Raw genomic sequence first — 27,727 nt, forward strand, 5'->3', positions numbered from 1 at the left:
CATTACTCATAAGGACATTTAGGACATTGTTTTTTTTTTTTAAGTATTTTAACCTGAGAATATCTATCTGTAGGAGCACTTGGGACTACTCTCACTTTACTTTTCTTTAAAAATACTTGGGACAAATGGTCCATCACTTTTGGCAAAGAAATTTAAAGACGTAAGGCTTTTGTGGCTTTTCTTTTCTTTTATTTTTTTTGCTAAGGAGAGATTTTTGAGTCTGGAAGGACCATTGACCCCCGTACTACAAAATAATGTGTACTTCATCATAAATATTTTGCAATTATAGGGAAATACTCTCAACATTTTTCTTTTACACTTTTCTTTTGAGGAACACTGCACCATGTAATACAGTTTAGGTGAAGTCCAAGAGTACATTACAACCTTAGTGTTTTATTTGTTAAGATTGTAGGTGTTTGAATCAGACATGTTATCATTATCATTATTATTATTATTATCAAGTTTAGTTTGTAATATTGTAATAGACTTTATCATGAGTGCAGAAAATTGTTATGAATTCTTGGCATTCTGCTGTATCATCTTTGAAAGTAACCACTTTATTCATAAAAGGATGAGTTTCTCTTAGTGTCTTGTTGCCTCCTTATTCATGTCTATGTCTCACTGGAAAGGATCCTTTGGGGCTTTTTCATTAGCTTCTATTTCTGGGGTACATTTTACTTCCTTTTATTCTCAGAAATTACAACAACATTGTTACATAATTTTATTCACATATAATATGTTCATATAATATGTGAATACGTGTATGTATGTACTCTTGGGAACACAGGTATAGATCTGAATATAACCACCAGCCTGGAGATCATATTTGGCATAAAGCTATTGGAAGATGTAGTAATGGCACTCTGTCATTATCATAGTGTTCATTTTATTCTTTATATTCTTGATGACTGATGATTTCATGTAATTAAACTTTATTGTAAAATTTATGTCAAATATTTCATATTCAGTTACCTGCCTGAAGGCAGATTCTCTATATCTTTAGTATATCAGGAGGAAAGTGTGGCCTTACATATCTGACTAAAAACATTTGTAGTTGGAATTTTACCAGCTTCATTGTATGAGATCTGAAATTGTGCTAGGGCATTAATAAGCTTTTGGAATATTACTCTATTTAAAAATCTTAATTTGTGTCATTTCATATGTGCCATCTTGGGTTGGGAGAACTGGTGAAACACTAATCAGGCTTTCTGACATCACAACAGTACTTGTTTCATCTATCTGGAAAAGTCACTGGCTTATGCCAGCTGACCAGCAGGATTTGAGAGTAGTACAGGAGTTGATGCCAAATACACAAAAGATATCTGCATCTTTAGGGCCATCCTTTTAGCAGACTAGCACTTGATATCTATTATCTAGGTAGCACTGTATAAATGATTTCTCTTCAGTTGATAGTGACAGACCCAACTAAAGTTTATTTTTGACAAAAGTTTACTAGTTGATGTCATTCTGATTGAGCTAGTACTTGTAATTTTTCATGTATAGAAAGATGAACACTTTTTTGCTGTTAAAATATTTTAAATTAAGTACTCCTACTAACTCATTGTGAGTAGGTAACATAGTGTTGCTAAAAAGTTTGCAAAAATCATAGTGATGAAGAGTGGAGGCTTGCTTGATATTGTTAGCTGCAAGAAATACCCTCTGGAGTGACAAAGTTGATAAATTTATAGACAGTCAATGTTTCCCATGGATTAAGTTGGCTGACAAGTCCAGGCAACCTGGAGTCTATAAAAAGATAGTCTGTACATCATGATTGTCTTGGCAGTTGTTTTTTCTTTTCAAAAATTTATTTTTATCTCGGTAATGCATGTACATAGTTGAAAAGTCAAATAGTGCTAAAATACTTGAAACTAAACCAGCAGTTTTCCTGGTTTCATTCCTGAGTAAACCACTTTCAACTCTTCAGCATTCAATGTGGTTTATACTGCTATGTTTCTAAGTAATATTTGTCTTTTACTGTACATCTTTATCAATTTAAAATATTTTCTATTGATGCTCTGTTGTGGTAGATGAAGATGTAAGTTCTTATATCACTCTTTCCTTAAATCTATCCTCTATTATAGTATGTATGCAATATTCATTGCTGAGCTGAGTAATATTTCCTTTCTTGTACATTGTTTTTTCTGGAGTTGTCTCTCTCTTTCTCTCTTTTTTTAATCTGCTTGGCTTTCTTCAAATTTCTGGCTGTCCTTTCATTTTCTCATACAGCTCTTTCAAATTATTTTTTTGTCTTATTTCTATCTGTTAAACTTCTCAGATAATTTATCAGTTCCATTTTTTTCCTCTGGAGACCTCCACCCTGCATTTTCTGTCCTCTTCCAATTAGTATTGCTTATCCTTTGGCTTTGTTGGTTAGCTGTAGTCCTGTGACTTCTTTTGCTGGGATTTTTTCATCTTTTTTTCTTGTGGTGTTCATCTACTCCCTAATCCCATGTTTTTCTCTTTTTAGGTTTATTCTTTCTTTTTGTTAAAACCCATCCTTTAGTAGCTTTCTGGAAAAGGGCATGTAGAACACACATTTTTTGAGATGTTGTGTGGCTGAAAATGCCATTATTCTACATTGGTACTTGATTGATAGTTTGTCTGTGATGGAAGTCTGTGCTAGAAATTATTTCCCTCAGAATTTTGAAACTTGTTTTCTTGCATCTAGCTTCAAATGATTCTACAGGTTCTTCATAACTTCATTATTTTTTCCTTCTGGAAAGCTTTTCGGATGTTTATTCCTTGTTTTAAAATTTCATGTTGATATGTCTTGGTATTTTATTATTTTTCATTCATTATGATGGGCTTTTAGAGGACACTTTCAATCTAGAGATTGTGTTCTTGGGAATTTTCCTGTATTCATTGTGAAGCTCCTTCCTACCTCACATCCTATAAGACAAAAGTTGAATTTCCTAGGGTGATCTTCTTAATTTTCTCTTTTCTATTTTTCAAACCATATCCTTGTTTTCAGTCCAGTGCCTCCCCACAGCCTTTAGTTTCTTAAAAATTCCTGAACCTTTCCATGGCTCTGTATGGTTTATTGGCTTGCTTCTTAACAATATTTCCCTTTGTAGGCTCTTAGGTTTAATCTTTCTCCACTCTAACTCATATATCATTTCTCAGTTTGCTTTCCATTGTCATAGATATGGTTAGGGTTACATATGTCTTCTAATTTCAATGAGATGAGTGTGTTTTTATTTCTTGTCCCTTTTATCATTGTGGGGTGGTATTTCTGAGGATAAGGATAAGGGGATGGAAAGGCCTGACTGTGCTGCTTTTAATCTATGCCATGTCTCATCATAAAATATTATAGTGATTAGTTTACAACTGGCATGAAAATTTTATTGACTTTGGGAAGAAAAACTGAAAATATGAGATATTTCAATTCTTTTGTGAAAAGAGAGCTGTTAGCTATTGAGTATTTGCTACGTCAGGCACTATTCTAAGCACTTTATGACTGACTTCTCTAATCCTCTCAACCAAATTCTAAGGTAAGTTATTGTTTTATTGTTTTCTGATATATTATACTTATGCTATAATAGTGAATGCCTTTAAGTATCTGTACGATCCTGGGCAAGACAAAGTATAATATGTATATTAAAAAAACACTGAAAAGGAAAGATTTGTTCATTGCATTACTAATCCTTTAGCTGATCTAAATGGTTGCAGCTATTCATTGGAAATGGCTAAAGAATAATGGCCTTTGTCACTGGAAGGAACCTTTGAAATCATCTAGACCAGTAATGTTCAAATTTGTTCTCTGGAGCTTTGGGGTTCTGGGTTGTGTCTCATGCTACATCTACTTGTATTTTCTTGGGAAAAGTTTGAAAACTGTTGAGCTGTGCTGTTCAATATGGTAGCCACTAGCCACGTATAGTGATTGAGCTTTTAATACATGGCTAGTTCAAATAGAGATGTTGTAAAAGTATAAAACATACACTGGATTTTAGTATGAAAAAAGAATGTGAAATATCTCATATTTACTTGTATTGACTACATGTTGAAACAATATTCTGGGTATGTTGATTTAAACAAAATATATTATTAAAATCAGTTTTATCTATTTCTTTTTCCTTTTTGGGGGGAGGGGTGCTTGGCTGGCCGGTGTAGGGATCCAAACTCTTGACCGTGCTCTAACCAACTGAGCTAACTGGCCAGCCCCCTTTTTCCTTTTTTTAAATGTGGCTAGTAGAAATCTTTAAAATTTCATTTGCGGCTCTTATATTTCTGCTAAACAATGCAGATGTATGTAATCTACTCTGTAACAAAACTGAGTTTGAGTGATTTATCCAAGATTATGTAGTAGATTCATAGAACCAAGATTCTTTTTCATCTGGATTAGTGCTCTTCCCACAGGATCATGGAGCATTAGGTCCACCTGATGAAAGTTGTTTGCTGGCACACTGTGACACAAATCTTTTTTTTTTATTTTATAGTGCAGGCTAAGAAAGAAGGCATATTTAGAATTTGAAGGTCAAGGCATTGTTTTGAAAGATTTGCCCACCCCTTAAAACTACTAAATATTAAATGGAGACAGGTAGTACATCTCTTATTCTGTATGACCCCAATTACAATTTTAGAATTATTTCATTAAATGTGATTTTAATAATTTTCACAGTTATCCATCCTGCTGGGATTTTTTCACTTGAGCACTTGCATAATTTGTATGTTTTCAGCCTCTTACTGCTTTATAAATTGACTGACAAATTCAGTACCCCATTCAATGTTTTTCTTTCACTTTCATCAAACCTGTTTTTGTTTGTGCTTTTAGCTGGCAATGTAACTGCATTTTGGTCAGCTTTTCACTTTGTTTCACTTATAATTTAATCAACTGGTGCTTCAGTTTTTATCACTGCATTAATAACATTTTACATATCCTGAATGTAGTTGTATATATTTTTAAAATATTTTATTTTCTATAACTAGACTTTTTCCCAGCAGTTTTGAATATTGTTGACATAGCTTTTCTGTTCTGAGTCAATTATCAGACCAGCAATTGTATTTTTCAGGACCTATAGTAATTCAAGATCACTAATAGTATCCTTCTGTACCATATTATAGTAAAGACACTGCCTGTGGCTATAAACATTGTAATACCAGTTGTATTAGTCTGTTCCTGTTGCTTATAACAAAATACTTGGAACTGGGTAATTTATAAAGAAAATGAAATTTATTGCTTACAGTATCTGAGGCTGGGAAGTCCAAAGTCCATCTAATGGTGACAACAGTGACCCAGGGATCTCACATTGCAAGATGGTGGATACAGAGAGAGCAGAGAGAGGAAGACAGACTCTCCTCTTTTAAAGCCCTCAGAACCACATCCCTGAACACCATTTTTAATCCATTCACTACTGCATGGTCCTACAATCTAATCACCTCTTTAAGTCTCCATGTTGCAATTACCATAATAGGATTTCCCATCCTCTTAACAGTCACAGTAGGGGCTAAGTTTCTAATACCTAAAACATGGGGGATACAATTCAAGCTTCAACGAGTTTTGGGGGGACATAATTCAATCCACGACACCAGTAGATGTAATTTTAGTGATTAGATATGATTTGAGGATCATGTAGATGTTTTAAATAATTATAAGACAAAATTAAAAACGAGGGAAGAAATCCTAAAAATAAAGGAAATAAATGACTGTAACTGTGTGTTATGCTTGTGGCTAAGCCACACAGAGAGGAATTATTTTAATATATTTTAAACTATGGAAATTTGGTTAATTATCTATATTGGTATATATCTTAAGGACAAAAAGAAATGTAAACAAACCTTCAGCTGCTTTTGGTAATCATAAAATTGAGAGTTATTATTAAACTACATATAATATTATTATTATATTTGTATATGGGTAAAGCAAATACATATTTATGTTAATATTAGGAACCTGGATTTTTTAGCTTAAAAAATACAGAAATTTAAATTCAAAGAAGTTAAGTATTTGAATTGGCAATATTGCTGGGAAATCACAATGTATTTTCTGTAAAACAAAACAAAACAAAACACCAGCTTTGTCCTGAAAAGACCTAGAAGTAGTAAATTACTTGTAGCAGCAAGCACTTCTAGTATCCTGAGATTGTGGTGTTTATAATTTTTCTCAAATCAGGCTTCTTGGGCCGGCCGGTGGCTCACTCGGTAGAGTGTGCTGCTGATAACACCAAGTCCACAGGTTCGGACCTCTATATAGGGATGGCTGGTTAGCTCACTTGGGAGAGCGTGGTACTGACAACACAAAGTCAAGGTTTAAGATCCCCTTACTGGTCATCTTTTTAAAAAAAAGAAAGAAAAGAAAAAACTCAGGAGCTAACTTTAATGTGCTCCCATTAGGGAAGAATGGAGTATTTTGAGTATCAGAAAGGGTACTACTATGGACTTCTGCTGCTGGCCAAAATGGAGAAGCAGGCCTGGATTTATTCCTGCCTGAAACAACCAAGAAACATATAAGTTACATGAAACGACAGTTTAAGACACCAGACATCAAGCAGTGAAGGGTAGTGCTCTCTAGAAATGGGAAACAAATGTGGTAAGTTCTTTGCCTCAGCTTACTGCCTTAAGTTTCTAGGTTGCAATGCAGGGAGAGGAGCTAAGGCAGAGCCCATAGCCTTCCTGAGTTGAGAAAGAGCTTAGAGTCTAAGGAAACCAAGGCAAATAGAATTCATAGGATGGAATATCAGAGAGGAGGGACCTGTATATGGATAGAAGCCTGAAGATCCTCAGAGGGTTTCCTTGAATATCAAGCATAGTACTGATCAGTGCAGGTGCTGAGGAAACTACCCAAGGTTAGAGAAAATGCCATCTAAAAGAATTAGAAGGAACAGTGCCTAGCACTTACACAGGGCTGGGAGTAGTGCCTGTTCCCACTAGCCAGCCTGGAAAAACTCATAATTCATGGGGAAATAGGTAAAGTAGTCATGAAAGTTTAGCTGTAGACTTAGCACTGCTCCAGACCTACCTAACAAATTACAAAAGCAAGATCCAAAAGGATCAGACTGTTTCCGTATAACCTAGCTGTATATCAGAACAGACACCAAAATTTTTTTAGGAATACAGAAACATTCAGTATCCAACAAGGTAAAAGTTATGATGTCTGGCATCCAAATAAAGATTACCAGGTATACGAAGAAGCATGAAGACATGACCCATAATGAGAATGATAAGTTGAAACTGATCCAGAACTGACACAGATGTTAAAGTTATCAGAGAAGGACATTAGAATGGTTATTATAACTGTATTCTATATATTCAAAAAGTTAAGTTAGAGACATGGAAGATGAAATAAAGACTCAAGTTGAACTTTGGGGATGAAAACTATGATGTCTGAGATGAAAAATACACAGGTGGGATCAATGCCAAATTAGAAACTTCAGAAGAAAAGATCAGTGAACTTCAAGGCATAGGAGTAGAAACTATCCAAAATGAAAAAGGGAGGTAAAAGAACACACATACACAAAGAAATAAAAAAGCCATAAGTGAACTTAGGGACAGCTTCAAGAAACCTAATATACGGACAGTTGGAGTTGCCAAAGGAGAAGAGACAGGTGGATGAGAAAAAAAATATTAAAAATAATAATGGCTTTAAAATTTATTAATGAAAAGTATAAATCCACTGATCGAAGAAACTCAGTGAATTCCTATCATGAGAAACATGGGGGAAAAAAAAAAAAGGATACCATGGCACATTATAACCAAATTACTCAAAACCAATAATAAACAGAAAGTCTTAAAAACACCCAGAGGAAACAGACATGTTACATACAGGGGAACAAATATAAAGGTGACATCACATTTTCTGTTGGCAATAATGCAAACCCAAAGACTGTGGAGAAACACCTTTAAAGAAAAAAACTGTTGACTTAGAATTCTGTTCCTGGCAAAGGTATTTTTGAGAAATGGTAGTGAAATAAAGATATGTTCAGCCATACAAAAACTAAAAGAATTTATCATCACCTGACCTGCACTACAGACAGTGTTGAAGGGCATCTTTAGGCAGAAGTAAAATAATGCTCTGGATTACTTTGAAGCAAATCCCAGACGTCAAATTATTTCATTTGTAAATAATCCAGTATATATCTCTACAGGATAAAGACTTTTAAGCTTAAACCAGAGTAGAGGTATCATACCTAAAAAGTTAACAGTTTCTTAATGTCAAGTATCTAATCAACATTTAAATTTCTTACATTGTCTCATAATCTTTTTTAAGATTGGTTTCTTAGAGTCACAGTCCAAACAAGGATTCATACATTGCATTTGGTGCAGTCTCTTTTAACTCTTAAAATTTTTTTAACTGTGGCAAAAAAAAAAAAAAAAGTACGTAAAATTTACCCTTTTACCCATTTTCAAGTGTACAGTTCTGTAAACTATATTTACATTGTTGTGTGACAGAACTTTTTTGTCTTGCAAAATTGAAACTCTGTACCACATTGAACAGTTACACTCCCCATTTTCTCCTCTTATCAGCCCCTGACAACCATCATTCTACTTTCTGTTTCCATGATTTTGACTTTTCTAGATATCTCATGTAAGTAGAATTGTGCACTTTGTCCTTTTGTGACTGGTTTATTTTACTTAATATGATGTCCTCACGGTTTATCCAAGTTATAGCTTTTGACAGATTGCTACCTTTTAAAGATTGAATTATATTCCATTGTGTGTATTACTGCATTTTCTTTATCCATTAGTCTGTTGATGGACATTTGGGCTGCTTTCATCTCTTGGATATAATAAATAATGTTGCAGTGAGCATGAGTGTACAAATATCTCTTTGAGATTCTGCTTTGAATTCTTTTGGATATACAAGCGTTCTTCAAAAAGTTCATAGAAAATAGAATTGAAAGATAATATGAATCTTTCCATGAGTTTTTTGAAGTACCCTCATATACCCAGAAGGGAGACTGCTGGATCAAATGGTAATTCTATTTTAAATTTTTTTCAGAAGGCTCTATACTGTTTTCCATAGGAGTTGCACATTTTGTTTCAACCAGCAATGCACATGTGTTCCAATTTCTCCACATATTTGTCAACACTTGTTATTTTCTGCTTTTTGATAGTGGCCCTTCTAATTTGTATGAGGTGATAATCTCATTGTGTTGTTGATTTCCATTTGTCTAAGATAAGTGATGTTGATCATCTTTTCCTATGCTTGTTGCCATTTGTATTTATTTTTTGGAGAAATGTTTATTCAGGTCTTTTGCCTATTTTTTAATTGGGTTACTTGGTTTTTTTTGTTGCTGAGTTGTAGGAGTTCTTTATATATTCTGGCTATTAACTCCTTATCAGATATATGATTTCCAGTCATTTTCTTCCATTCTTTAGGTTGCTTTTTCACTTTGTTGTTTAATATGCAGAAGCTTTAAAGCTTGATATAGTTTTTTTTGTTTACTTTTGCTTTTTTGCCTGTGCTTTTGTTGTCATATCTGAGAAATCATTGCCAAATTCAATGTCGTAAAGATTTTCCCCTGTTTTCTTTCAAAAGTTTTATTATTTTAGGTACTACTGTTTAGGTCTTCAATCCATTTTCAGTTAATTTTTATACATGGTGTATGGTAAGGGTTCATTCTTTTTACAAGTGGATATCCAGTTTTCCCGGCACCATTTGTTGAGGATCTTAAGTCTATTTTATTTTATTAATTTTTATTAAATTTTATTATTTTTGGTTGCTAGCTGGTACAGGGATCCGAACCCTTGACCTTGGTGTTATCAGCACCACACTCTAACCAAGTGAGCTAACTGGTGAGCCCTAAAGTCATTTTTAATTAATAGTTTCTGCCTCCATTTTTCGGTTTTGTAATTTCTTCTTTGGAAGAGGTGGTGTTGAGAGGGAAGATTATTTCTCCTGTGGAGCTTCCCAATCTGGATTTATTTTTTTACAAGAAGATTATAGGTGGTACTGTGTACTTCCTATAGCATCACATCAGGAAGAACATACACTCTGTTTCTTTTTGTGGTATTTAGACAGATCCTTATATTCTGGTATTGTCAGCCCAATCCCTCTCCATTCTAATTGAAGTTACAGTGATCATTCCTTCTGCTTTTATTAGCTTGGTGGTCACTAGAAAGAAGTGCTATCCCTCATCAAGTTTTTGGTTTTCCTGAGTTGCTGTTCACATAAGAAAGAGAAATCCTTTTGTTTTCACAATGATAAGTTGGTTTCTTAATATTCTCTGAAGGGACAAAAAAGGGTGAGTATCCTTTAATATCATTAGTAACTCATAGATTTTAACATAATAGATGTGTTTTAATTTATTTTAGCTAATTACTCTTTTCTGTCTTTAAAAACAGCTTCATGACAGTATAATTGACTTACAAGAAAGTGTACAATTTTTCAAACACAAGCGTGCGCACAAGTCTTCAAAAAGTTCATGGAAAGATCCCTATTATCTTTTAATTCAATTTTTTCACAAACTTTTTGAAGTAACCTTGTATGTCACCTCACATATTTATCATTGCTTTGTGGTGAGAATATTTAGAATACACTCTTTTAGATTGTTTTGAAATAATACAATGCATTATTATTAACTATAGTCACCATGCTGGTCCATAGATCACTAGTGAGCATCCTTTCACGTGCTTGTTTGCCATCTGTGTATTTACTTTAATGAAGTCTATTTAAATATTTTCCTCATTTTGTTATTATTTGTTTTCTGTATAGAAGTTCTTTTCTGGATATATGTCTGGGAAATATGATATATTTTCTCCCAGTTGGTGGCTAGCCTTTTCATTTACAGAAGTGTTTTTTGAAGAGCAAAAGTTTTTGATTTTTAAGTTTCATTTTTCAGTTTTTTTTTTTTTGAATGTGCTTTTGTGTGTTATATTGAAGAATCTTTGCCAAATCTAAGGTCACTAAGATTTTCTCCTGTGTTTTCTTTAGGAAGTTGTATCGCTTTAGCTTAAGTTTCGGTTTGTAATCCATTTACATTTAGTTTTTGCTCATGATGTAAGATACGTGTTAAGGAATCACTTTTTGCATATGACTGTCCAGTTGTTCAGGTGCCATTTATTGTAAAGATTATTTCCCCCTCATTGAATTGCTTTGGAAACATTTATGGTTGACCATATCTGCATGAGTCTGTTTTTGGACCTCTACTTTGTTCTGTTGGTCTGTTTATCTATCTTAAATACCACACTGTTTTGATAACTGTAGTTTTTATAATGAGTTTCAAATCAGATAGTGTTAGCCCTCCAACTTTATTCTTCTTTTTCAAAATTGCTTTGTCTATTGTCAGTCCTTTTTAGAATCAGCTATTCAATTTGTACATGGACGCCTGTTAGGAATTCAATTGGGATTGTGTTGAAACTATAAGTCAGCTTGGAGAATTGATACCTTAACATTATGCGGTCCTCTGACCCATGAGCACAGTATATCTCTCCATTTATTTACGTCTTTCTCTCAGCAATTTTTGGGTTTTAGTGTATAGGTCTTACACATCTTTTATCAGATTTTCCCCTAAGTATTTCATTTTTTTAATGCTACTGTTAATGATATTTTTTAAATTTCAGTTTTTAATTGTTCATTGTTAGTATATAGGAATACAGTTTATTTTTGTATACTGATATTCTCCTGAAGCTTGCTAAACTCACCTAATAGTTCTAATAGCTCTTTTTGTAGATTCCATTGAGTTTTCTACATGGACAATTATATCATCTACAGATAAAATTGGTTTTCCTTATTCCTTTTCAATCTGTATGCCTTTTACTTCTTTCACTTGCCCGATAGCATTGAGTAGAACCTACAGTTCAATGTTGAATAGAAATAATGAAAGTCAACATAACTATCTTATTACTAACCTTAGATGAAAAATTGGTCTTTCATTACCTATGATGTTAGTTATAGGTTTTTCATATATTCCCTTTATGAGGACAAGGAAGTTCCTTCTGTTCCTAGTTAAATAGGTATGTAAATGTTTAGGATTCTTATGTCTTCTTGATTGATTCCTTTATCATTATGGCATTTTACCTTCTTTATTTCTGATAATATTGTTTCTCTGAATTCAACTTTGTCTGATATTTAATCCAGTCACTCCAGCTTTCTGTTAACTGGCATTGGCATAGTTATCTTTTTCCACTTTTTTACTTTTAACATATTTGTGTCTTTATATTTGAATTATGTTTCTCATAGGTAGCATATGGTTTATTAGGTATATGTATTTTTTTAATGGTTGTTTTAGTGTTTATACTACATATTTTTAATTTATCACCATATACCTTTTGCTAATGTTATATACCACATCATGTTTCATGGATTTTATTTCTAAGTCTGTGTTAGTAAACCCTTAGTCTAATATTACTTTTTCTTTAAATTGTCCATTGTATTTTTAAAACAGCTTTGTTCTTATATAACTCACATACTATACAATTCATTTATTTAAAGTGTGCAATTTAATGGTTTTTAGTATATTCACAGAGCTATACGACTATCACCACAACCAATCTTTAGAACATTTTGATCACTCCAAAAAGAAGCCTTATGCCAATTAGCAGTCACTCTCCATTAATGCTGCTCCCCCCACCCCTTTCTGTCTCTCAACCCTAATTTACTTTTTGTCTTTATAGATTTACCTGTTCTGAACAGTTCATATAAACAGAGTCACACAATAATGTATGGTTTTTTGTGACTGGCTTCTTTCACTTTGCAGAATGTTTTCGAGATCCATCTATGTTGTAACGTGTCAGTACTCCATTCCCGTTTACTATCAAATAATATTCTGTTGTGTGGATATATCACTTTTTATTTGTTCTGTTGATGAACATTTGAGTTGTTTTTACTTTTTTACTATCGTGAATAATGCTGCTTTGAACATTCTTGCACAAGTTTTTGTATGGATGTATATGTACTAGGAGTAGAATTGCTGGATCATATGGTAACTTTATATTTAATATTCTGTGGGACTGCCAACCTGTTTTTTAAAAAGATGCACCATTTTATACTGCCATCAACAATGTATGAGGATTCCAATTTCTCCTTATCATTGCCAACACTTGTTATTATCCTTTTTATTATAATTATCCTATTGGGTGTTAAGTGGTCGACCATCTTTTAAAGATTTTTTAATGAGGAAAGTTTTTTAAGATTTCACACTATTTCTGGTGCTCTTCATTCCTTTTTGAAGATCTGTATTTCATCTAGTATTGTTTTCTTAAGAACATACTTTAACATTTTCTTACAGAGCTGGTTGGTAATAAATTCATTCAGTTTTTGGGTATTTTTGTTTGTTTGTTTTTTTAACTTTCCTACATGAAACAGCCCTGTTCCCTTCACTTTCTGTATTCTTCATAGAATTATCAACACCCAGTCACCCAATACAGTTCATTATCATTTAGTTTTTGTATGTCTGGAAAAAGTCTTTCACCCTATTATTTTTATTGAGCAATTTTTGGTTCACTCCAAAATTGAGCTGGAGGTTCAGAGATTTAGCTTATGCCCCCTGCCCCCACACCTCTATAGCCTCCCCCATTAGTAACATCCCCCATGGGTGGTTTGTTACAATTGATGAATCTTTATTGATACCTCATCATCACCCAGAGTTCATAGTATACATTAGGGTTCACTCCTGGTGTTATACATTCTGTGAGTTTGGACAAATGTATAATGACATGTATTCACCATTATCATACAGAGTATCATACAAAGTAGTTTACCTGTCCTAAAAATTTTCTGTGCTCTGCCTAGTCACCCCTACCACCCCTTGGCAGCCACTAATGTCTTCACTATCTCCATTTTGCCTTTTCCAGAATGTCATTAGTCCATTTCCATTGCTTATAACAGAAATACCTAAAACTAGGTAATTTATAAAGAAATGTTATTCCTTAACAGTTTCAGAGGCCAGGAGATCCAAAGTCCAGGGAACACATCTGATGAGGGCCTTGTTGGTGGGTGGTGTCTCCTCATACAGACACAGGGTATCACATGGCAAAATGGCTGAGCAAGTGAGAGCTAACTTCTCACTCAAACTCCTTTTAAAGCCATCAGAACCACACCCATTACTCCATGAATGGATTAGTCTGTTCACAAAGGTATAGTCCTTGCAATCTAATCACCTATTAAAAGGCCCAGCTTTCAATTACTGTAGTAAGATTTCCCACCCTCTTATCACTGTCACAGTGGGGATTAAGTTTCAGTGAGTTTTGGGGGAACATTCCAACTGTATAGTTGGAATCATTCAGTATCTATGCCTTTCAGATTGTGGTCTTTCACTCAGTAATATGTATTTAATTTTCCTGTACATCTTTTCATGGCTTGATAGCTCATTTCATTTTTTGTACTGAATAATATTTCATTGTCGATGTACTGCGGTTTATTTATACATTCACCTACTGAAGGATATCTTGATTGCTTCCAAGTTTGGGCAGTTATGGATAAACCTGCAGTATAAATCCTTATGCAGGTTTTTGTGTGGACATAAGTTCTCACCTCCTTTGGGTAAATACCAAGGAGTGGGATTACTGGATCTTGTGGTAAGAGAAGTTTAATTTTGTAACAAACCTCCAAACTGTCTTCCAAAATAGCTGTACCATTTTGCCTTCCCACTAGCAAGGAATGAAAGTTCCTGTTGCTCCAGGATTTGGTGTTATCAGTGTTCTGATTTTGGCTGTTCTACTTAGGTATGTGGTGATATGTCATTTTTCGATTTGCATTTTCTTGATGACCTATATAATGTGAAGCAACTCTCCCTATGCTTATTTGCCATCTCTATGTCTTCCTTGGTGAGGTGTCTGTTAAGGTCTTTGGCTCATTTTTAATTGGGTTGTTTCTTACTGAGTTTTAAAAGTTCTTTGTATATTTTGGAAACCAGTCCTTTATCAAGATATTTTGCAAATATTTTCTCCCAGTCTGTAGCTTAACTTTTCATTTTCTTGATAGTGTCTTTCACACAGCACAATGTTTAATTTCTTTTTATTGATTGATTGAATTGTAATTGATTGTACATATTTTTGGGATTCTTTGTTGACATATGTTAATCAAATCAATATTACCAGTATGTATATTGTTACAAATTGTAATTATTCTTTATGTCCCTTGTCCAATCTCTCCCTATCGCCCTCGCCATCCCCCCTCCCACCACTTATAACCCTAGACTTCTTCTCTCTCTCTCTGGAACAGTAATGGTTACTCTTGATTTGCTGCCTAGATGCTCTGTCCAATGCTGACAGGTGTGTTCAGGTCCCCCAATATTATCATAGAGCAGTGCTTCTTCTGTCACTCTGGAATGGGTTTTGTGGAGAGAGACATCCTCTTCTTTTTTTTGGTCTCTGCTGGTGACTCTCCTTGTGTCAGTGCACTCCAGTGGCTGGTGGACCATCTGTGTGGTGGTTGTGATGTCTAGCCACTTTTGCGGCAGCCGTGGTTACTGTGGAAGCTGTGGTGGGCCACCCACATGGAGGTGATGTTTTGGGCATGCTCCTTGGCGCTGTAGGTGTGCCTGGTTGTGGGGGGTGGGGTCCAGTCCCTGGCTCTATGCCTTAGGACCCTGGGCAGGCCCCAAGGTGCTAGCAGTATACCTGGGTGTGGGTGGGGGGTCCAGTCCTGGGCTCCATGCCCCAGTTCCCCAGGTGGGGCCCCAAGGCACTGGCGGTGTGCCTGGTGTTCAGGGGGTCCAGTCCTCGGCTCCATGCCCCAGGCTCCCAGGCAGGGCCCTGGGGTGCTGGCGCTGTGCCTGGATATGGATGGGGGGGTCTGGTCCCAAGCTCCATGCCCTGGGCAGGGCCCTGAGGCGCTGGCAGTATGCCTGGTTGTGGGCGAGCAGTCCAGTCCTGGGCTCCATGCCTCTGGTTCCCTGGCAGGCTCCAAGGTGTCTAGTCCTTGACTCCAGCCCTGGGCCCCTGGGCCGGGGCCCTGAGGTGCTGGTGGTGTGCCTGGTTGTGGGTGTGGGGTCCAGTCCTGGGCTCCATGCCTCAGGTCCCCTGATGGGCTCTGAGGCACTGGTGGTGTGCCTGGTCTGGAACTAATTTTTGTCCTTTGCTTGCTTCTAAAATGGGAGAACTTCCTGTGGAAACCAATACTTGAGCTGTCGGGTTGAGCTAAATTGTTCCTTTGCTGATGTTTCCCTAGGGAAGGCTGTTTGTACAGCTGAGGGTTTAATGGTTGACCTTATAGGTACTTCTGGCTCTCTAGAGACCTGGTGCACCTGGGTTGTGTAGAAACTCTGATCTGGGCCTGAGCATTTTCATCGAATTGCACCACATGCAATTCTGCATTCCCGACCAGTCTCCTCTGGTGGTCCTGCGCTGTGTTGGGGGCAGATCAGCTGTCCTTTTTGTGTCCCTGTGTTCTCCTGGTGGGCCCATCTCCCCCACCACCCGTGCTCCAAACACTTCCCATGGGACAGGCCCTGTGCCATGTGCCGGTCCCTTGGAATGACTCACCAGCTTCTGAATGGCTCCCCTTTTTCAGCTGTGTTCTGGCTTCTCACTCCTGCTGGTCCATGGGAACCCTATCAGTGGTCTTGCTGTCCTGGGGACCACCAAGGCCCTCTTCTCCCCTGCTGCCTCCAAGCAATTCCATCTGAAGGGCACAGCTGTGTCTTTTACCAGCTGCTGCTCTGTCCACTCAGCAGTTCCAGCCCTAAAGTGTCTGTGGCCCAAAACGCTCCAAGCAGTTTTTTCTTTCTCTCATTGTGGTTTCTCCTGCCTTCATGAACTCCGTAGGTCTCTCCTCCTCTTCCCCTGAGTTCCAGTGGCCCCAGCTTGTCTGTTGTTACATTTTTATAGTTGTAAATTGATTTGTGGAAGAGAGTGACTCTGGGGACCATCCATTCTGCCCTCTTGACCAGAACTCCCCACAATGTTTAATTTTAGTGAAATCTAACTTATCAACTCTTTTATGGATTGTGCCTTTAGTGTCATAGCTAAAAAGTTACCACCAACCCAAGGTCATCTAGAATTTCTCCTGTGTTATCTCCTAGGAGGTTTTTACTTTTGCCTTTTACATTTAGGTCTGTGATCCATTTGAGTTAAATTTGGTGAAGGGTGTAAGTTCTGTGTCTAGATTCATTTTTTTGCATATATTCTAGCACCATTTTCCACCCCTCTTTGGGCCATTTTTCAAAAATTGAGAAATAAAAATTGTATATATTTATGGTATACAACATGATGTTTTGAAATATGTAAACATTGTGGAATGGATAAATTGAACTAATTCACATACTTATTTTTGTGGTAAGAACACTTAAAATCTATTCTCATGGGGATTTTCAAGTATGCAGTACATCGTTATTAACTATAGTCACCATGTTGTACAGTAGATCTCCTGAATTCATTTTTTCTGTTTAACTAGAATTTTGTATCTTTTGACCAACATCTTCCCAACCCTGTCTAGCTCCTTGCCCTTGGTAATCACCATTCTGCTCTCTGCTATTGTGTGTTTGATTTTTTCAGATTCCACATATAAGTGATAACACGGGATATTTGTCTTTACATGCCTGGCTTATTTCACTTAATGTAATGTCATCCATGTTCATCTATGTTATTGCAAATGACAAGATTTTCTTCTTTTTCAAGGCTGAATATTATTTCATTGTGTATATATATCACATTTTCTTTATCCATGTACACATTGATGAGTATCTTGGCTATTGTGAGTAATGCTGCAATGAACCTGGGTGTGTGGATATCTCTTTGACATATTGATTTCATTTCCTTTAGATGTATACCAAGTAGTGGGATTGCTGGATCATATGGTAATTCTTTTTAAAATTTTTTGAGGAACATTCATACTGTTTTCCATAATGGCTGTAGTGGTTTATATTCCTACCAACAGTTTGCAAGGGTTCCTGTTTCTCCACATTCTCACCAACACTTGATCTCTTTTGTCTTTTTGATAATAGCCATTCTGAGAGGTGTGAGGTGATATCTCGTTGTTTTAATTTGCGTTTCACTGATTATTAGTGATGTCAAGCACTTTTTCATATACCTGTTGGCCATTTGTATGTCTTCTTTTGAGAAAAGTCTTTTCAGGGCCTTTGTCCTTTTTTAAAATTAGGCTTCTTGTTTTCTTACTATTGAGTTGAGTTTCTTATATATTTTGGGTATTAACCCCTTACTGGGTGTATGGTTTGCAAATGTTTTCTCCCCTACTGTAGGTTGTCTCTTCACTGTCTTGATTCCTTTTAGTGTAGAGGCTTTTTAGTTTGATGTAATCCAATTTGTCTTTGATTTTGTTGTCTGTGCTTTTGGGATCTTACCCAAAAAATGATTGCCTAGACCGGTGTGTCAAGAAGTTTTTCTCTATGTCTTCTTCTGGTAGTTTTTCAGTTTCAGGTCTTATGTTTAAGTCTTCAATCCATATTGAGTTGATTTTTTTTTCATATATTGTGTGAGATAAGGGTTCAGTTTCATTCTTCTGCTTGTGGATATCCAGTTTTCCCAAGACTATTTATTGAAGAGACTATCCTTTCCCTACTGTGTGTTTTCAGCACCTTTGTTGAAAGTAAATTGATTGCAAATGCGTGGATTTGTTTCTGGGTTCTTTATTATGTTCCTTTGGTCTGTGTGTCTCTTTTTATGCCAGTAACATGCTGTTTTGATTACTATAGCTTTGAAGTTGGGTGGTGTGATGCTTCTTCTAGCTTTGTTCTAAAATAGTCAAGATTGCTTTGGGTATTTGGGATCCTTTGTGGTTTCATATGAATTTTAGAATTTTTTTTTTTCTATTTCTGTGAAAAATGTCATTGGAATTTTGATAAGGATTGCACTGAATTTGTAGATTGCTTCAGGTAGTATGGATATTTTAATAATATTACTTCTTTCTATGCATGAACATGGGAGATTGTTCCATTTATTTTTGTCTTCCATTTCTTTCATCAGTGTTTTATGGTTTTCACTGTATGTCTTTCATTTCCTTGGTTAAATATATTCCTAAGTATTTTATTTTTTTGTATGTGCTTTAAATGGGATTGTTTTCTTAATTTCAGTTTTGAATAGTTCATCATTAGCATGTAGAAGCGCTACTACTGATTTTTTCATGTAAATTTTTGTATCCTGCAACTTTACTGAATTCATTTATTCTAAGAATTATTTGGTGGAGTCTTTAGGGTTTTCCATATATAAGATCATGTCTTCTGCAAACAGGGACAGTTTAACTTCTTCCTTTCTAGTTTGGATGCGTTTTATTTCTTTTTCTTGCCTAATTGCTCTGGCTAGGACTTATAGTGCTATGTTGAAAGGGGTGGCAAGAGTGGGCATCCTTGTCTTGTTCCTGATCTTAGAGGAAAAGCTTGCAACTTTTCACTTTTAATATGATGTTAGCTGTGGGCTTGTCATATATGGCCTTTATTGTGTTAAGGTAGATTCTTTCTATAACTAATTTGTTGAAAGTTATTTTTATAATGAAAAGATGTTGAAATTTGTCAGATGCTTTTTCTGCATCTTTCAAGATGATTATATGGTTTTTGTTCTTCATTCTGTTAATGTGGTGTGTCACATTTTTAGATTTGTATATGTTGAACCATCCTTGCCTTCTGGGATAAATCTCAGTTGATCATGGTGAATGATTCTTTTAATGTGTTTTGAATTTGGTTTGCTACTATTTGTTGATATCCAGCATCATTTGTTAAAAAGACCACCTTTGTTCCATTGTCTTTCCTTTGCTGCTTTGTCAAAGATCATTTTACTATTTCTAGGCTCTCTGGTTTCCTAAAGTGATTGATTAGGTGACTAATTTTAGATCTTTTGTCTTTCCCAATATATGACATAGTTTTTATTTTGATTTTCCCTGTTATATTGTTAACACTGTCCTTTTGCCTACTTCACATAAAGTGATGAGGGAAGTGGCTGAACATGCCCCAGCTCCCTTTTCCAACCTTACCTTTTTTATGCCATGTAATGTCAGGCCTCTCTTAGTAAGTTTGACCTTATCAAGTATTGGTTATAGCATATTGTAATAGTTCACCATATTAGATCATAAGACTATGGGGAAATTCAAAGTAGTTCCTTATTAGGAAAGGCTAAAGACAGCATGTGCTTTAGAATTTTTAAAATGATTTTCAGAGTGTTCCATTCCTATTGCTTTTTAAATGGGGTTCCTAGTGTTTGGATGTTAAACTCTCATGTTACTGTTAGATTACTAACAGTCTCTTATTTTTCAGTTATTCAAGCGAAGAAATGTTGCTACAGCACAAGAAGAAACAGAAGAAGAAGTTATGTCAGATGGAGGCTTTCATGAGGCCCAGATCAATAATATGGAGATGGCACCAGTAAGTAAAATAGTGTTTTTGTCATGAAGACATGAGATGTAGATCTTTTCTTGAGTTCAAAAAAAGGTTAGATGGCTACAAAAAGTACTTGGCATTTCATTTTTGAAAAGAAGCCACATACTTAATCTTGTGGTTCATTAAATGTTTATTATTTTTCAGATAATGTGCAGTTAAACAAAATTAACAAAATTATTTCTTAGAAGTTGAATAACAAGTGATACTTTAAAGGAAATTATGATTTTTATTCATTTCAGTTATAAAATTGGCATGTTTAAATGACTTTAAAAAAATTGACTCTCTGTTAGAACTACTGGAATTTTCTTTTCTTTTTTTTTTTTTTTTTGTCGTTTTTTCGTGACCGGCACTCAGCCAGTGAGTACACCGGTCAGTCCTATATAGGATCCGAACCCGCGGCGGGAGCGTCGCAGCGCTGCCAGCGCAGCACTCTACCAAGTGCGCCACGGGCTTGGCCCGAGAACTACTGGAATTTTCTGTCGTAAACCATTTTGTAACTTTTTTGAGGTTACATAAAGAGATAAAAATGATGCTCTATTTAAATCAATCAACCTGTCTGCATTTCCTGTTGTATTTGTCTATTTCTGTTGCTTATAACAAAATACACAGAACTGGATAATTTGTAAGAAAATGAAATTTATTACTTACATTTTTGGAGGCTGGGATGTTTAAAGTCCAGGGAACACATCTGGTGAGGGTCTTGGCAACAGTGACCCAGGGGTTTCACACAGTAGAAAATGCTGGAGTGGAAAGAGACTAACTTCTCATGTGCTCTTCTTATAAAGCTCTCAGAACCACACCTATGACCACCATTTTTAATCCATTCACTGTGGCATAGTCCTACAACCTAATCACCTCTTCAAGGCCCCACTTTTGAATTACCATAATATGATTTCCCACCCTCAACAGTTACAGTGGGAATTTAAGCTTAATTGAGGTTGGGGGAGGGCATCCAATCTACAGCACCAGTCTAATTAATTATGCAGTTTAAAAATAGATCATATACATTATATATATGATTTTTTTAAAGAAGAAAAATGTTCCTTCTACCTCAGTCAACTAATATTTTTTCCAGTGGCAGCTATTGTTACTTGATTCTAATTTATTCTTTTTGAGAACTTTTGTGTGTTAAAGAAACGTTCTCTTCTCATCTTTTTTTTTTTCAAATGGTGGCATATTATACATGGTATTTTATAGTTTTTTCTTTACTTCACTTTATAGATCTCCAGTTTATATGAGCCAGTTTTCTTTTGGAGTTAATTCCCTTTGGAATAGATATAGCCATTATAAAACACTATCATTTTGTGGTGAATTCTTTTAGCCTCTTCAGAAAGTTTCCAATTTTTAAAAAAGTGGGTGTTAAATGAATATGAAGTGATTTATAGACTGTATTAATCAGGGTTGTCCAGAGAAAAACACCCAATGAGAGAGAGGGAGTGAGAGAGATTGATTTATTTTAAGGAAGTGGTTCACGTGATTGGGAGCTGGCAAGCCTGAAATCTGTAGGGCAAGCTGGCAGGCTGGAAATTCAGGTGTGAGATGATGTTTCTGTCTTGGCTGAATTCCTTTTTATTCAGAAAGCCTCTGAAGGCTCTTAGGGCCTTCAGCTGATTGTATGATGCCAACCCACATTATGGGGGGCAATCTGTTTGACTCACATCTACTGATTTAAATATTAATCATATCTAAAAAATACACTTCACATCTAAAAAATATCTAGACTAGTGTTTGACCAAATACCTGGGTACCATGACCTAGTTAAGTTGGCACACGAAATCAATCATCACACTGTACTTTTTGGCAATTTGTCATCCATACACATATCCTTACTTAGTCCCAAAGACAATAACAAAGTTGTACCTCCACCTAAGATGGTACAACATTCTTGCATGCAGCTGAAAATGCATTAAGCCTTTCCTCAGAAGAGGATGCACAGTCACTGGGCGATGTTCATTCCTGTCCTTGATATCTTGTAACTTAAATACAATGATGTAAAGTTAACAGTACTTAAATACTGTGATGTAAAGTCAATACAACTTATGTTATATAAGAGGATAAGAGAGGGAAGGAAAAAGTATTGCTTAATATGTATATGAATGTTTGCTTGTGTGTGTGTGTATATGCATAGCAAAATCATATAGGTACCTTTGTTTATTTAGGAATCAGTCATGCAACTTTTTTTTTTTTCTGATTAAAAGTCTACTTTTATTATAAATGAAGAAGTTCTCTAAACCAAAACAGATATAGTCAGATATTCCAAACAAACTTTGCCTAAATTTAGCACTTGAATTTTAAAACTACTTTAGAGAATAAATTTACTACACTATAACACAAAACTTTCATGGCTGTCAATTCTGAATACAAGGTTTGAAATCTCTTGGACCTTTTACTATACACTCATACAACATATAAATTTATAAAATATTATCACTGATAAACCACATATTGTCCAGCTTAAGAAATGGCATCACATACAGCTCCTGAAATATCACAATTCCATCAAGTATAGATTTTCAAAAATTTTCATTTTAGATATGAGGTAATATGTTTTCTCCACATCCTGCCCTCACTTAACAGGCAAGAGGAATTTAACTCCTTTAAGACTGAAAAACAAGTATGCCCCTCTTCATTAAAAAAGATTAAAGAAAAAAAATCATCCTGTCTTGATAATTCATAAGTAGCTCCTAAATCTTCCTTTTACTCTATTGTATTTAAAAACTGTTCTTCTTGAAGTTTCAATTTAAAGTCCTCTCTGATTCTCTCCAGCAACTCTGGTTTAAAAATAACATCCAATGCAGTCATTGCCAGAGCTTTGGCTGTACGCAAAGTGTAGAACTGAGCTTCTTGTGATCCCACAGCCTCAGTGTATTGTTCAGTATGATTTCAAGGCATTGGATCCAATGTAAAAATATGGATGAAGTCCAGGAACCACAAAAGTAACATTTCCAAATAAAGGGTTATTCAACATTGTATCTTCTGAAATAAATTCTATTCCCAGCTGTTTTCCATTTTCCATATAAGCTTTCCAAAGACTCTTATTGGGAAGAACATTGTAATAATCATGTGCTCCAGCTTTAATTTCTGCTGTGCACCCTGTAGACATAGCTGCAGCTCTGAAGCAATCTTCTGCCTTTTTAGTCAAAACTTGAAGTTCTTTCGTTGAGGGTGCACGGAAGTAATAGATTAATTCAGAATAACAGGGAATGATATTGGGTTTTACACCACCATTTTTTATTATACCATGAGCTCTCCAGTTTGGTTGAAAATAGTTTTACTTCTTCGACAGTTGAGCAGAATGTTTCAGATTCCCTATGGGAATTCATAAGTGTAGATATTGTGTACCCACCATCCAGCATTTACAGCTCAGTGCAGCTTTCTTCACAACTCATCTTGTTGACTGTAATCTTTCATGAAATAAAACCTTTGTTTCATTGTGACAAATGATCCTGAGAAGAAAGCTAACTGCTTATACAAGGGATGGGTTGTAGTGGGAAATGGAAAGCAATAGCGGGAAACTTGAAAAGTTTTAAAAGCAAGAAAATAGAAATTTTAAGTAAGTTTAAGAGTCCAGTGTTGAATTTGACAGTGGCTAGAATCTATGACTTAGACCTGACCATTCTATACTTGTTTGGTAAATATTTGTTGAACATCTGCTATACACCAGCCATTAGTGATAGTGTGGTAAGATAGGGTCTTTGGCTTTCAAGGAGGTTACAGTATACTGAGGGAATAAACCCAGGCAATAAACAAATAACCAAGAAAAATACCTGGTGTGGTGATAAGGGCTAGGCACAGGAAAAAGTAGGGTAATAGAATAGAGCGGCTGCTTTAGGTTTGGACGTCATGAAAAGCCTTCACTTAGAACTTAACATTTAATTTGGATAGTAAAGAACAGTCAGCCATGTGATAAGCAAGGAAAGGAAGAATAATGGTTCCCTTGTCTTAATATTTACTAAGATTCTTTTTCCCTATTGTGAGCTTTTTAATTATAGACAAAGAATTTGGCTTCATTACATTACTAATCATCTTATACATTTCTGTAGGGGAAGATTGTCCTACTTCCGTGTAACTTCTGGAGGAGAATGATTAACTTAATAACTTTGCTGTAATTTATATTAACTTTGTTTTCCTTTGAATTAAGATTAACATTTTATTATATTTGCTTTTTGTTTGTGATTCCAGGGTGGTGTCATTACTTCTGACATGATCGAAATGATATTTTCCAATAGTCCAGAGCAACAGCTTTCAGCAACACAGAAATTCAGAAAACTACTTTCAAAAGGTGAGCTCTGAATATGTTGAGTATATTTTTTCATCTCTTTACAAAATATTCCTTCCTCATAATCTATTTTTCATACCACAGATAATTTGTTTTGAAGTACATTTATCTATAAAAGAATAAAAAGATACATATGTATAATTCTGAGTCTTGCCTAACTTTTGCATTTCCTTATTTATTTGTGGCTCTTTCATTTTTGAGCTATCTTATAAAAGACCTTGTAGTGAATAGTACTCAACATCTTATGTTAATTTTAATTGAGAAATTCCACTCTTTTTATAGAAAAACTTTAAAAATATCACTTTCAAAGAGCAATAGTTAATTTTAATGTTAGCAGTTTATCTCTGAAAGTTAAATATGGATTTATTGGTGGGCAGGTATAATACTACACTAATTATACCTTTTTTGGTGTAGTTAGTGTAGAATGGAAAATATTCTTGTTGTCACCAGGGGCAAGTAAAAAGAATTCTGATAGTAAATACTTAAAAACCCCAGTAATAAGTTATGGTTGTTCAGAGTTTCTAGTGATAGAAAAATATATCCCTTGAAGTTAACTGGAATAAAAACCTACCGCCGTAACAAAAAAAATTGACTTTTGCATGACAATTTATTAAATATTTGAAGGGAAGATATACCTTTCCATCCTTCTAAAAAGGTCTTGTTTCTTTTCAGCATATGGGTTTCTCACAGGATGTGGCTTTTTAAGGCCTTTCACCACTCTGCTACTTTCCTGCATTTATTCTAGTTTGATAGCATCCCTCTTAAAAATGTGATGACTAGAGGAGGGAGGGTTGAATAGGTAGAGCACAGAGGATTTTTAGGCTGCAAAACTATTCTGTATAATACTGTAATGGTGAATATGTACATTAGGCATTTGGCGAAACCCATAGAACTACACAACTAAAGAGAGTACCTTAATGTAAAATTGAGTTAATAATGATTTATCAATATTGGCTATAATTGTAACAAATATACTGCACTAATGTAACATGTTAATAATAATAGGAAAAGCTATGTGTGTGTTGGGGTTGGAGGGAGTTCATAGGAGCTATCTGTATTTTCTGCTCAGTTTCTCTGTAAACTTAAAACTGCTATGGAAATAAAGTCTATTACTTAGGGTGGGGAAATGTGATAGCTAGAATACAGTGCTCCAGATCTATTCTTATTACTGTACGATATGGTGAGAGATTACCTTCCTGTCGTAATACTATTTGTTTAATAATGTGGTCCAAGATAGCATTTGCTATTTCAATAGTTATGGCGTAGGAATATTTCATTGAATTTTCAGCACACTAAACTCCCCAGAACTTTTCTTCACTAATTGTTGTTAGGTTTTTGTCTGTGAAGTCATGTGGATTTTTTAAATTGCCTTTTAGAAAATTCAGTTGATTGATGAATTTTGCTTCATTCCTCCTGTTTTATTGCTTGTCAGATTTGACTTAGTTGTTCTTTTTATATGTTATTTCTGCATTTCACCATATTCACTCGTTGATCTTTATTGTAATAATCAAATTTGTTGCGTTTATCTGAATGGTTAATGAAAATGTTGAACCAGGCAAAGGACACGTCTGTAGAGACCTCTCCAAATTAACATTGAACCATAAGTCACCTCTTTCCGTAAAGTGGTTGACTTGGCTAAGAATCTCCTTAGTAGTACTGTGATCTGCCTTTTTTCTGGCACTGCCACATGCATATAGTCAAAAACTTTGTCAAATCTCTTGTTGAAATTGTTGATTATCTCTGACATTTCCTATGTATTCACTCAGTAAGTTTTTATTGAATGGCTTTATTTATAAGATATTGTATTATCTTAAATGGAAATGAGATTAATTTGGCAAGCCAATCTTAGTGAATTTTTGCTGGCTCCTACTTATCATGACAGGTGCAAATTAAATCCTGCTAGCACATTGAGAATCCCGTGATGCAGTTTCTCAAGATAATTTATATTAAACAAAAACAGACAACTGAAAATTCAAGTATAGAAAAAGGGCTAGAAGGAAATATACCAAAGTACTAATAGTGGTTGGATGTGGATGTTTTTTCCCCCGTGCTTTCTAAGTTTTCAAAAATAGTGGAGGCAATAATTTTAAGTTTTAAGAATTCTGCCCTTCCTAGGGCTGGCCAGTTAGTTCAGTCGGTTATAGTATAGCCTTATAACACCAAGGTCAAGGGTTCAGATCACTGCATTGGCTAGCCGTGCACGTCCCCCCCAAAAATATAAAAAAAAGGACAGAAGAATTCTGCCCATCCTTTCATTCCCATATTAAGGCTTATCTTCTTTGTGAGACCTTTCAAACTATGCCAATATCAAAGTGACTGAACTCAATTTTAAATTTTCTTCTTTTTTTTGGATAGATTTCTAATATGAGAGAGATGGTAAATGGAGGGAGGGATATTATGAAGTAATTTTGACCTATAAAAGTCCTTGCATTGAAATCAAAGGATTGTTTTTCTTTTTTCCTTTTATTTTATGGGGAAACAGAACCTAATCCTCCTATTGATGAAGTTATCAGCACACCAGGAGTAGTGGCCAGGTTTGTGGAGTTCCTCAAAAGAAAAGAGAATTGTACACTGCAGGTGCGAACTATTTTTATTTCTTGCCTCATAAGTTAAGTCCCTCTGAAAATTTTTATTTTGTGTACAAATTTGTTACTCTTTAATTATTATGAAGGGTTAAATTTAAATTTGTTTATGATCATATTTCTGACAACCACATTGCAAGCTGCTTTTATAGTTTTGTTAACATGTAGGCCTTGGTTATTATACTCTTTAAAATTCTTGTCATTTTAAATCATTTAAAATGTTTTACGATGATTGTTGATGATACTTGTCTAATGTGGAAATGTTTGCAGTAGAGGAGCCATTATAGCTAGGAACCTATATGTCAGCTACGTAAAATTTGGTTTTGAGGGAGGTTTAGATTATACTCGTTGGCTTTCTCAGGATGGTATAACATAACAGAGACTCATTAATTCCCAACACACATAACTTAATCTGCCGCCCCACTCCCACCCCAAAAGAGCTGACAAAGAGATAGCCTTGTCAGGAATCTGTGTGCTTTCTGCTATGTCAGTTTAGTCTTTCAGTACTATACTATATAGGGATTCCAAGAGGGAATTCTGCAATCTCTGGATTGGATAATTTTCACTGTGACAGGAACCATCAACTGACTCTCATCCTGGGGATTATCTAGAAATTTTAAAATACTATTTTTTTTTTCTGAATAAAGTTGGATTTTTAGTAA

General features: G+C 35.2%; 1 protein-coding gene across 1 annotated transcript in view; it reads left to right on the forward strand.

Moving 5' to 3' along the window:
- KPNA1 (karyopherin subunit alpha 1) overlaps window positions 1-27,727 on the forward strand; it is an 80,009-nt gene that overhangs the window by 22,529 nt on the left and 29,753 nt on the right. Inside the window, exons 3-5 of the mRNA XM_063092320.1 lie at window positions 20,082-20,189; window positions 24,387-24,486; window positions 26,966-27,060. Of these exons, the coding sequence (XP_062948390.1) occupies window positions 20,082-20,189; window positions 24,387-24,486; window positions 26,966-27,060 (303 nt within the window). The remainder of the gene's footprint in view (window positions 1-20,081; window positions 20,190-24,386; window positions 24,487-26,965; window positions 27,061-27,727) is intronic.

This window comes from Cynocephalus volans, chromosome 1 (genome assembly GCF_027409185.1).
Source record: "Cynocephalus volans isolate mCynVol1 chromosome 1, mCynVol1.pri, whole genome shotgun sequence".
NCBI classification, from domain to species: Eukaryota; Metazoa; Chordata; class Mammalia; order Dermoptera; family Cynocephalidae; genus Cynocephalus; species Cynocephalus volans.